At 40.7% G+C, this 11,777-nt stretch overlaps 1 protein-coding gene across 2 annotated transcripts; it reads right to left on the bottom strand.

The window, feature by feature from the left end:
* Positions 1–360: 360 nt before the first annotated feature.
* Positions 361–11,362, bottom strand: rap1aa (RAP1A, member of RAS oncogene family a). 2 transcript variants are annotated; one of them, XM_086213334.1, is made up of 9 exons: positions 11,239–11,362; positions 9,689–9,849; positions 6,919–7,006; positions 6,318–6,386; positions 6,171–6,227; positions 5,953–6,093; positions 3,444–3,587; positions 3,052–3,170; positions 361–1,085 (listed from the first exon to the last, which is right to left on the bottom strand). In XM_086213334.1, exons 3-8 carry the CDS (start codon positions 6,973–6,975, stop codon positions 3,081–3,083), a joined length of 558 nt encoding a protein of 185 aa, XP_086069460.1. In that variant the 5' UTR covers positions 6,976–7,006; positions 9,689–9,849; positions 11,239–11,362; the 3' UTR covers positions 361–1,085; positions 3,052–3,080. The 2 variants fall into 2 exon arrangements, with proteins under 2 accessions (XP_086069460.1, XP_086069461.1); XM_086213335.1 differs by lacking the exon at positions 11,239–11,362 and adding an exon at positions 11,081–11,230.
* Between the last annotated feature and the right edge of the window lie 415 nt (positions 11,363–11,777).

Genomic DNA, 11,777 nt, shown 5'->3' with positions numbered 1-11,777 from the left:
TTCCAGCTTCAGTTAAATTGTCTCACTGTCAGTCTGAAGCAGCTGTATCAGCGTCTTCGCTCCACTTCCATCAGAGCTGTTTCACTTCAGCTTTTTGCTGCCTTTATTGTGTCGAGCTTCCTCTTCCTCAAACTCTGGCGACTTGGCTATTTAGGCTTTTATTCACTACTACTGGAAACACTCCAGCTACACTTTTAAAGGCCACAAAGTGGTTCTGTCCATCAACCTGCAGTAAATTAAATCCTATATATACATTTTTTTATATACACATTCTTAAACAAAAAAAATACACAAAACACTTTAAATGAGGAAAACAGCCCAGAAGTAATGAAAATGTACTAAAATTTAATCATTCATAAAAGCTGGAAAATCATCTGACAGGGTAACACAAGAAGCAATATTAGAGTTGGTTTAGTACAACATCTTTTCATCCAAGTCACAAATCAGAACACCACCCCCAGCCCACCCCCATCAGTCTATAAAATACTAATTTCCGTAGCTTTAATATGCAAAAATGGAAGTAGAATATATTATGGGAAATATGGAAGGCTTGCAGCTCTTAATATAAAACAAAGTCACTTAGGAGAGATGTTATCAATACACATCCTTGTAAGTAGGAGTGAGTAACGTATGAGCAATGATTCATCTCCATTGACACTGTTAGTGCAGAAATGTAAGAAGGCCCACATTTAACATGGTTTCTTTAGCCAACGTATTGTCACTATATGCCAAAGATTGGTGTTACTTTTAATAAAACATCGTAGCTCCCATAAATGGATTCAAACCCCTGGTCTCCTCTTTTACGTGTATATTTCCAAAAGGAGGACACCTCGAAGAAGAAGAAGAAGAAGAAGAAAAATAACGGTTGTCATCAGGCTGACAACACACGCACACACACACAAAAACAAAAAACAAAAAAGTGGATTTCTTTGCCGTTAAAAAGCAGAGAGGAGTATCTGGAGTTATGTGCCGTCTCCTGCCATTCTGCGAGTGGTGAAGTATCTTGTCAGCCTTTACAAAACGTTCTGGAGAGGACTTGGAATGCTGGTATGATCCACTGGGAGACAGTTAATCATCAAGAGTTTCTGCAAAAACAAAAACAAACTATGATGTCAGTGCATATCACGAGAGCCCCTCATGTTTCCAGAGAACTGTTTTAGGGATTATCAAAATGTTACCCCACCCTAAAGGTGTATTTTGTCTTTGTAGTCCTCACAAATCCGAGTCTTGAGCTCTCATATTGCTCCTGGTGAGCCACTTGGCACCTTGAACGCGACCATCCATGTCGGAGTGTTTCAGTGCCACCAAGTGCACAGACGCTCTATAAATGCAGCCCCTTTACCGTTTCATTTACTTCTGTGAGATTGATTACAACATTTTCATAGGTTTTTTTTTTTTTTTTTTAATTCTGCGGGAGTCTCAAAATGTTTACTGTCTTACCATCAAACGATTCGCCAGCAGTTGATCACTTGAACTAATTGGCATGAAAAATGCTGTGCAAATGAGGTTCATTGAATATGTCCTTATCAGTACCTGATGCAATGCAAATTTAACCCCCAATGTTTGAGCCATCCTGGATTGATCTGGTTCACGTTAAGTCACTGGCAACATTAAACACCTCAGTCTGTCTGCGCGACAAGTCTGATCAAGTTCATCAGCGATTTTAAGAAATTCTTTGTTTCCCTAACATGGACATCAGGCCAGCAATTGAACTGCTTCGTCAATGGAATTGCTCTGCTAATATAAAACTTGACGCTGAGTCAGGCTGCCACATATTGGGGGTGACGGGATGACATCACGACTCCATGCCAGCGAGCTCAGACAAGCCTCCACAGGACGGCGGTGTGTGACGGAAAACGTAGGGAAAAACAGCACGTGAGTCTTACCACACGTTTACAGTGCCAAAGGCAGGGATGCACGAAAACAGTGGTCATCATCAGTAGAGAGCAGGTGATGAGGAACGCAACAGTCAATGTGGGATTGATTCATTTCTTTCTTTCTTTTTTTTTTTTTTTTTTAGGTGTTTTGGATATGAAGACAAATCTGTCCTTTTGAAATCCACAAAGTTAACGTATTCTCAACATGTATGAAATGTGAAGATCATTACATTTTTTTAGAACAAAAAAAAAAAAAACGGATACCATACGTATGTAAACACCAAAATAAGTTGTAAAATCTCGACATATCAGATATGGACAAAAGACATCCAATATCGTAGAACTCTACCCAAAGATACAAGATGACACATTCCACACAGGAACGCCCAATGAATAAATGTGAATGTTCACCCGTGAGTTAAAAAAAAATACTCATATTGCATATTATTTACAGTGTTTATGTCCCTTTGATACAGATCTAATGAAGCCCAGTGAAATCAGGGGATTTTTCTATCTAGGAGTATTTGAATATTGGTAATCCATCACTGGGAAATTAGTCCCTGGAGGCCGATTCCTCTATAAATGTGCAAGCTGAAATGTTCCCTTTTAACCTAAAAACCACCGAACATAAGAGCACTACGCCGTGCTTCGAGAAACTGTCACTGGCTAATTTAAATCTTGAGAAAACTTTTTTTTTAATTTGGTAAAAGACCCAGAAGATCCAGACCTTATGTTCTATGTACAGTTACAGCTCTTAAACAGCAGATGGAGTCAGTGCTTCTGATAAAAGGCTCAAACTGTCCACTAAACTGTAAAGGTGACGTTTTTTTTTAGCACAATCAGGTTGTTTTTTTTTTAGTCGGCGTTGAACACAAAAGCGACCCTCCTTTTAGTTTTAAAAAGAGGACTGAGCGAACAATTGGCAGCTCAAGGCCAAAAGACAATCACGGGCCTGTAATTTACACAATTTCCCTCACAAATGAATTGCTTTTAAATGTACAGAAACGCTATATGAGTCATCACTGCTTCATCAATGAGGCGTTTAGCACCACTGAATGTTTTCCTTGGTGCTGCAACAGTGTACTCTTATCTGCTGTCAAATGTGGTGAGATTACTTAATTACTGTAACAGACATCTAAACATTGGAATAAAAGTGGTTTCGGCTCCCACTCACCTGGCCCGGGGCTTCTGTGGGAGGGCGTTTTAAAGCAGTGTGCAACCAGACTTCTTTTTTGTCTTCTTCTTTTCCATCGGCGTTTTTCTGTTGATCTGTCGCACCAGATCATAGAAAATCTGAAACAAAGGCTTCATTAGTTTGCTTCAGCAGAGCTTCTTATTTTGTGGTGTTGCTGTTTCATCATAAAACGGACACAGACGTTACCCACGAAATAAGGAAGACTTGCATCACTCGGCATAGAGAGACGTTATCTAATCAATGAGGGAGGATAACTTTTGGACGATAATTCCTTTCTATTTAAGAGCGCAGAGAAATTCGAGTTTCACATGGTTTCTTTTTTTTAATGATGTAAGACGCCCGTGTCTCCAGGCGCTGTCACACTAACGTACCTCATTTACGTTTATCTTTGATTTTGCTGACGTCTCTAAAAAGGCACAGTTGTTCCATTGGCGGGCCAAGTTCTGACCCTGCTCCTTCCCAACCACACGCTCGTCCTCCAGGTCACACTTGTTTCCCACCAGGATCATGGGAACCTGATCGATTAGTAGCAAAGACAAGAACTTGTTCAGAGCAGCATCCTAATTAAACAAGTTTAATTTTCACATGACCAAAAATAAAAAAAATCTATTTGTCTACAAATGAATGGACCTCCCCTGTGCATGGTACATTTGATCTTAAAGCCATAATTCACCTAAAAAAAAGTGTACTTTTCTCTTTAAATAGCCGTCCTGCAGTCGGGAAGATTTTCCCCCTCCTGCGCCATTTCTTTGACAGAGCCAGCCAAATATATTCAGCTTCAAGCTAAAGGTGACTTGCGGCTAAAAAGCCCCCCCACCCCAAAAACAACAATGTCAGTTTACAAATTGTCGAGCAGATCATCCATAATGATGGTCTTCTTTATCCAGTTGTATGCTTAATAATTCCAGGAACACTTTGCTTTGAGTGAAAAACTCAAGCCTTTTCGTCTTCACATTTGTGCAGAAATGCGAGTGTGTTAAAGTTACTTTTTTTTTTAAGCTCAATTACAGTGTCTGCTGATTACTGAGCGCGCTGGATTTTCAAAAAAAAAAAAGTGGGATTATATCAAAAGGTGCAGTTACAAGTTTATAAACAGAGATTTACAGGGCAATTTGTTTCTGTTTTGTTGCTACAGCTCTTGTAAAACATCAGTTGTCATGAGCTTTAAGCTAAAAGTCTGTGGCTGGATCTGGATCCTTCTGGAGACGCAGAGAAGAGATGCAGGAGGGGAACCACATGTTCGTGAGCTCGAGACATGCTCACGAGCACTCGGAGCAAAATGCAGTTTTTGGGTGGAGTAGAGCTTTAAATAGTGTTTGCCAACAAGAGCAGCACTTGTGTCGTGTTCATTATTAATGCCTCCATTTGGACCCCCTTTGAAAGCGAGATGGTGCATCTCAGGGGGCTATCCTAGTAAACTGGAACTGAAATAATACTCAATTACTTTGTTCTGGTGAGATCAATATTTAAGAGTGCTATTGACCACGTGTAAGCTAGTCAGAACAAAAGCCTACTTGTGTTTTTAATGCTGTGAAATATTAATATTGATTATTTTAAAAAAAAAAGCTTTTCTGACAAGATGAAAAACTCATAAAAACCAATCCTACAACTACTCATCCATGGTCATCACTGGCCATCTCTGCCACCACGGCTCAGCAGACCCTGCTCAGCTACCGCAGGCCTGCTCTGTGCACATGAAGGCGATTTCACCAAATCCACTCCCTCTCCTCAAAAAAACAAAAAACTATGAAGGTCAACAAATATTTGATTTAGAGAACAATTTCTTGGATGGCTGTCAGCTGTGCAGTTGGCGCAGAGTTCTGCAGGGATGAGTGGCTTAATTTTTAGTTTGCCAAATCATTTCGATATTAAATCGCATTTTCTACATAGTTTGGAGGTATCCACGACTGCTGTGGCTCAAGGCAGAACTCACCTGTCCAACTGCAGAAGCTTCATCGTTTGTCTCAAGTCTGCTACCCTCATGCAGATTCATCTGGCTGTTTCATTATGCTGGCACGTGAATCCAATTTAAAAGGAAATTCATCAATAGACGCGGCTATCAGGGCATGAATCATGAACCTCATGTAGGAATGTCTTTTTTTTTTTTTCCCTTCCTCTTATGAAAATGAATTACAAAACACTCATGCATGAGGCCTAATGAAGTTGTTATATATAGAAGATACTAACTCTTCTCAACAAGCCAAGTGAGACATTAATCATGACACGGAGACCAATTAAGCGGGCTCCTATAAATAAATAAGACACACTCAGCATGCTGTATATGCCCTCGCTAAATGAAGAGGTGAAGACGCGGAGACCCAAAGTGTCAGTTAGCATCTAACAGCAGCTCTGACATTTCCACTCTGTCACAAAGTTCCTGCCCCCCTTCGCTCTGTCCTCCCTCCCACAGCGAGCGCTCTAACGAGGCAGCGGTGAGCCTGAGAAGTTGCACCGGCAGACTGTACAGAGGCACACCGAAAGGTTATCGCTGCAGAGAAACTCTTCAGAGACCCAGGAGGAGCCTCACAGCATTACATGGCTGACTGATACACAGATCAACAGCGTCAATTATAACCCCGCATCACCAAATCGGCCGAGTCTCAGTAAAACACAGTGAGGAAGATGCAGAGTTCTCACAGGGTAAAAACCGACACACACACACACACACAAAATTAGGTTCAGCTGGTATATCTAACTGATCTGAATTCTTATTCTGTACAATGAATTAATTTGACTGATTAAGACAGCATTTCAATGTGATGGTTCAATGTTGCCACATTTCACGCGTATTGTGAAAACTAAAATAAAAAGTACTAACACTTTTACTTGATTATAAATCCATAATGGGTCATAAAGGCTGGGACTGTGTGTCAAACTTACGTCCTCAGTGTCCTTTACTCGCAGGATCTGCTCCCGGAGGTCCTGTAGGTCGTTAAATGTTGACTGTGCTGTAATGGAGTAAACCAAAGCAAAACCCTGGCCGTTCTTCATGTACAGGTCCCTCATAGCCGTGAACTGTTCCTACAGAGCGAGAACAGACAGACATCAGCAGCCTGTTTGGACAGACACCTTCCAAGTCTGCTTCTGACTTGACTTACTGTTCCAGCCGTGTCCAGAATTTCAAGCATACACTGCTGCCCATCGACCTCGACTTGCTGCAGGAGAGCAACCAAACAAGTAGATTTATACAAGAAAAGGGGATGTAACAGTCCATTGACAATCAGGAATTGCTTTTCTGTGCTTACTTTTCTGTAGGAGTCTTCTATTGTGGGGTCATACTTCTCCACAAAAATGCCTTGCACAAATTGGACTGTCTGGAGGAGACAAATTAACGCAAGAATACATCAGCAAGGTGCTACATTACTGATGAAAACCTGACAGACTTCAACACCACAGAGCAGAGGCAGTGAAGATAGAGCAAAACATGGACGGTATCATTTGATCAAAGTCTATGTTCCAAAATAAATAAACCCTTAAGTATTTTAATATTGAGATTATAACTGCAAATAAAAGGCAATTGTTTTTAACAGTAGAACACAAATATTGCAGAAATGGGGACTGCTTGTTATCCGTTTTAGTAACACTTTCATTTTGAAAACCATGATGAACAAATGTTTGTGCACATTATTCTTGATACCTTAACAAGTAGACTCATGATGCCTTTTACAAATAGCAATATTCTACACAATAATCCCAGTACAACTTTTCCCACCAAATCATGCACAACTCCCCAATGGCAATTTCAATACATATACTTCTGGGTGAAAAGAACAGGACTTTACGTACTCAAATACACATCATAGCTTTACAATAAATTTGCATCTCATGGCAGCAGCCATCCCTCACCAGTGCAGATTTTCCCACACCTCCGGACCCCAGCACGACTAGCTTGTACTCGCGCATGGTGGGCTACTTCACAGGACAGCACAAGGGTCTGTGAAGAGATGAAAGACAGAGGGTGAGTTTGAAGAGTGTTGTGTCATTTTCAGCAGAAGGAAAAAAAGAGAGGGAAAAAAACAACAACAACATCAACATAATCAACAACTCACTGATGTTCATGCTGTTGCAACCCAAGACTTACTGCAGCTGAAGTTACTGTCTGAGCATCGACAGAACTGAAGCCATTGACTAAGCTGAACAGTGTGAACACCCTGTCAGTAGAGTATCTCCAACAATGAAAAACAGCTGACATCAGCAGACGAAAATGTTATTCCTCTGCCAAAAAAAATTAGCTTGTTCCCACCCACTACCATGGGACTTCTGTTGTCATGATGATAGGGGTGTTGCCTCTTAGAAATTCAAGAGGAGCTGAAGGGAACCCTAGACTGGTTTCTTTACGCCGTCCAGTGTTTCAGCTGAGAGTAGCACTGCTATCAAAGAGCAATAACGCTCTTATATAACGAAGACTTGACAAAATTTGACCCTCAGATGCACTGTGAAGCAGTGGACTCAGTGGACCCTGTAACAGATCCTGAAAATGGGATAGCAGTAGTCAGCCGGTGCCACAAATAACTAATCTCATTACAATACGGAGGAGAAAGGCCACGGATGATGACCCTTCAGCAGCTCCATCAGCCTGACACAGTTTAGACACAGCCCTTGGCCTAGAAATCACTGGCAGCCAGGAGAACTAGTAGAAGCATGAAAATTATCTGCAGGAAGAAAACCAGCTTTCCTATCCGGGGGTCAGTGAGTCTGTGCCATCGCCGCTCCTGTTTTTAATAACTGTATGTGTAGCACGATAAAAGACGCACTTACAGCCACAATTAGTGATTTGTTGCATTGAGAGTGTGAATGCTCGGGGAGTGGGGGGAATCATGTGCTACTCATGAAAATAGACATTGTTGGGAGTATTTCAAAGAAAACTGAAGTGCATCTGCCTCATTCCCTGCCTGCCTACAACAACAGAGGGAGAGCTGCCTGAATGCAGATGACAGGTGATTCTCATCTTGCGCTACAAAATTAAAAATGATTTTAAAACAGTGTCTAGGGCAGCCAGTAGTCAGTGGTGGTCACTAGCTCACAAAGTCACGTACTGTACATCTTGAGTTCAAGATCTCCCCGTGCTTGTTTTCATTTATAGCAGTACTCATGAATACCATGTGTGCGTGTGAGCTGAGCAATTTCGAATAAAATATCCAATTTTTATTATTTGGACTAATATTCCAATTGGGGTTTGATTCACACCATTAGAGAGAATGATTATTATCATGTTATTATTCATGTTTATATGAACAAAAAAATTATATGTTTTAACTCAAATACTGAAAAGATAATGGTGTGAGTTTTGCAGGGATCTGTGACAAACACGTGCTTACTTAAGTCTGCAGAACACCATTTACAGGCTGATATGTCTCTGCTGTGCTGCAATACTTCATTTAGGAAGTATTTAGATGCACAACAAGCCTTTCGCAAATATTGTACCGCCTGCAATTTGGACACTGCACGAGGCCTTATTACAATGACAAAATTTCAATATATTTTTCAGCCCTCAAAAATGTATTACTGCATTTTAATTCCTAAAATGCTGCCTGGAAAATCTTGAATATGTAAATATTTTCCATTTCACAAGTTTAACTGCTTGACACAAGACGTTTCCTCTTCATGATAAAGTCCATTCAGACTGTTTGTGGACTGGAGGCTTCAAATTTCCACTTTATATTTGTATATACTGACCCTTGGACCAGGATTGTCTTCCTGACTACTTGTGATATCGCGTATCATACTCATAAGACCGCCTCTTAAAATCATATCTTTAATATGCGCTGAGAAAATTTATACTTTTATAGTTACGGGATGTATGAACAGTCCTCTAGTAGCAACCTCTTCAATACAGCACAGCTCAAACATTCAACTAAAGGAACAAGAAGAAAAGCACAATCAAATATTAGTCTAAATTGCAAATACTACATTCATATGATATACAAATGTCAAAGAGGGGGTGATGCACAATGACGTCTCATTTAATAACCTCTCTGAATTTACTAATCACACTAGGTCTGTGGGATCTTTGTCAAATGTTGAGAGAAACAATACAAAAACCACTCTGTCACACTCAACCAGCATTTGCAATTCTAACTACGACGCATGAAGCACCACCAGAAGCCCACAGCGAGAGACAGGCACACGAGGCTCTCTACAAAGGGCCATTGTAATGACCCTCCTCTACTCAAGTGCACCATACAAACGGAAAATGGAGATCAGAGGGTGCAAGCATGACCACGGCACTGAACTCATTACCAGGGCGAAGTGCACCCTGGGATCACAGCAACATGAAGCTGATATATTTATTATTCTAAAAATATGCATGAAGGGAAATCATGTATATACATTCACTCCGGTTCAAAACACTTCCCTCAAAGCCTTGACATCAGATAACAAACGTGAACCTTCCTCTGATTAGATATGAGCCTGATCTTGCATATTTTCAAGTATCAAACACTCGGGCTGGCAACCTTCACCAACCACACTTGTGAATTTTTGCTAGCTCTGCTGATCAGTCTCTGATTGTTGAGCGGCTGCAATGCTAAAGGCAATTTATTGTGCAATGACAAAAAGTTTCATTTGCATAAAAACCTGTGTAGTGTGTGCACGCTTTAAAAACAGAACAACCTACTATGTACACGGCTGCTGCAGCAGTTGACAACTCCCTCTACATCTGGGGAGGAGGGGAGGTCTGGGGAGCCTCAGGTACACTGATGTCAGTGGGCAGGTGTTGAAGGTCGGTTGAGAGCCAGTAAGCTTGGCTACACCAAACTGTTGAAACTGAAACTGGCCCTGAAATAAAATGACATTGAAATACTGCAGTTCAGAGGAGAATTACAGCTCAAAATAAAACAAGAACCAATCATTAGAGAATACAGTGCAGTGCATGTCTCTTTAGAAAAGATGGCGACGTGCCAAAATGAATAATACATTAAATCAGCCAATTGATCAATTTAATAGGCCGTGTATGTTATCACACTGTGAGTTATTATACTCATTATTTTGAATCTGTGGGTTTGTCCAGTGACAAAGTCAGGACAGCTGTCATATGTTCCATAACAAACAACTTTAAAGAACCTGTTGCTGATCAACACAGTTGGTAAAAATCTGATGGACAAAGTTACACTTCCGCAGGAGATATTTTCAGCTGAGTTCAGTTGAGGTACCTTAACGAAGAAAAACTACCCTTCAATTCTAAATCAACATACAGAAAAGTTTGTGTGCGTTGTCAGACGTTTGAATTCAGCAGAAAAGCACAAACATGCTACCAGCTGTCACCCATTTAACTGTTAAAAGTATAGCTTTCTTAATTAAATGAGTTATGTGATGGGGATATGTGAAGGAATCAACTTATTTGCTAACTTCAAGCGCAGCAGCTGTCGAGGAAGGGTGTGGCTATTAGTTTCCCACCGCAACCAACTCACTCCGCCGTGTTGAGTAATTGGCAAAGTTAATGTAAAGTTCAATTCCATCGCAAAGTTTGTTTGGTCTCAGCCCAGAGCAAACACTGGTTACATTTAATCATGACTTGACAACCCAAATGTTAGCATTCCGGGTAGCAACATTCGGGACTTTTTAGCTAACATTATCCCTGAAAAAGAAAGCAGAGCAGCACTTACGGTGTTTTTAAGAAATACTTAGATGGAAAAGAATAAAAGGTGACCACGTACTTTAAATTTAACTCTTATGTGTGAATCATGAAACTTATTTTTCACTGTACAGTGAGTTGCAGGACGACTACTAACCAAAGTGTTTGCCGAACACCGTGCTATAAGTTAGCTAGCCAGTTAGCAACAGCTGAAGTCCTTTTAAATTCAACAAAACTTTGTTTGGAGCCGTATTCCCGTTTAGCTTAAGCATAAATAACTCCCTCACTAAAGACAAATAAGACAGAGTCAAGCATAAAATCACCTGACCTATTAAACGGCGTTTGCATCGGCAACTTGATAGTTAGTCATTAGCTGACGTTAGCTACTCAATCCAACCATCTAAGTTAGCTTGTAAGCTAATCTACTTTACCCACAAGAGAGATTCCGCTACAACGGAGCCAGAAGTCGGTTCTGTGTATCATCGGAGACTCGCTACTGATTTGGGACTATTTCTGCAAGTAACGAAGCCTCACGCCGGGTAAATAGCGACCAAACTATTAAATCTACTCAGAGGCGAAGCTTCAACACTCACCGTGTTCCACTGTGTGCGTGTGTGCGTTAGATCACACTGGGTGAATCTGTGCGGAAGGGTCGGGACAGCGGCTATTGATTGGATCGGGATCAGCCAATCACAGCTTTCCAGGTTCAGGTAGAAATCTTACCTCTGACGTCCAAAAGTCCAAAAACACTGTTGTACTTCATTAAGTTTTTACCTGGTAGCCCTGCAGTGTCCAGGGAGATTTTTGTACGCATAGAGATGAAAAAACACATAAAATGTACGTCGCATAACTTGTTTGATCAACATAGTTATTTTGAGGCTACATTATGTGACTTCTTCCCCCTCGATTTAGTTATTTTGTGGCCACAAAATACAACTTGCCCCCCCCCCCAACTTTATTTTGAGGCAAGTTATATCTTGTGGCCTGTAAGTACACATATGTGTGCTTGTCTTTACAGCTTCGCCAGAGCGCCCAACTTTACATAAAATTCATATGCAAAAAAAATGTCTATCTATATGTATGTAAATATTTAACTTTTTCATAGAAAAAGAAAGCAACTGCAACTGCATTC

Source organism: Aulostomus chinensis, chromosome 9 (assembly GCF_037954235.1).
Source record: "Aulostomus chinensis isolate RoL2024-O1b breed Wild chromosome 9, RoL_Achi_v1.0, whole genome shotgun sequence".
In the NCBI taxonomy this organism is placed as follows: domain Eukaryota; kingdom Metazoa; phylum Chordata; class Actinopteri; order Syngnathiformes; family Aulostomidae; genus Aulostomus; species Aulostomus chinensis.
The sequence above is the reverse complement of the archived record's forward strand: the minus strand, read 5'-3'. Positions and strand labels throughout refer to the sequence as shown.

Excerpts from the sequence above, each read along its gene's own strand:
- rap1aa (XM_086213334.1), bottom strand. The coding sequence starts at position 6,975 with ATGCGCGAGTACAAGCTAGTCGTGCTGGGGTCCGGAGGTGTGGGAAAA. Across the intron at positions 6,228-6,317 it reads TAGAAGACTCCTACAGAAAA|CAAGTCGAGGTCGATGGGCA; the intron begins GTAAGCACAGAA and ends GCTCTCCTGCAG. Across the intron at positions 3,171-3,443 it reads CAAAGATAAACGTAAATGAG|ATTTTCTATGATCTGGTGCG; the intron begins GTACGTTAGTGT and ends CCTTTGTTTCAG.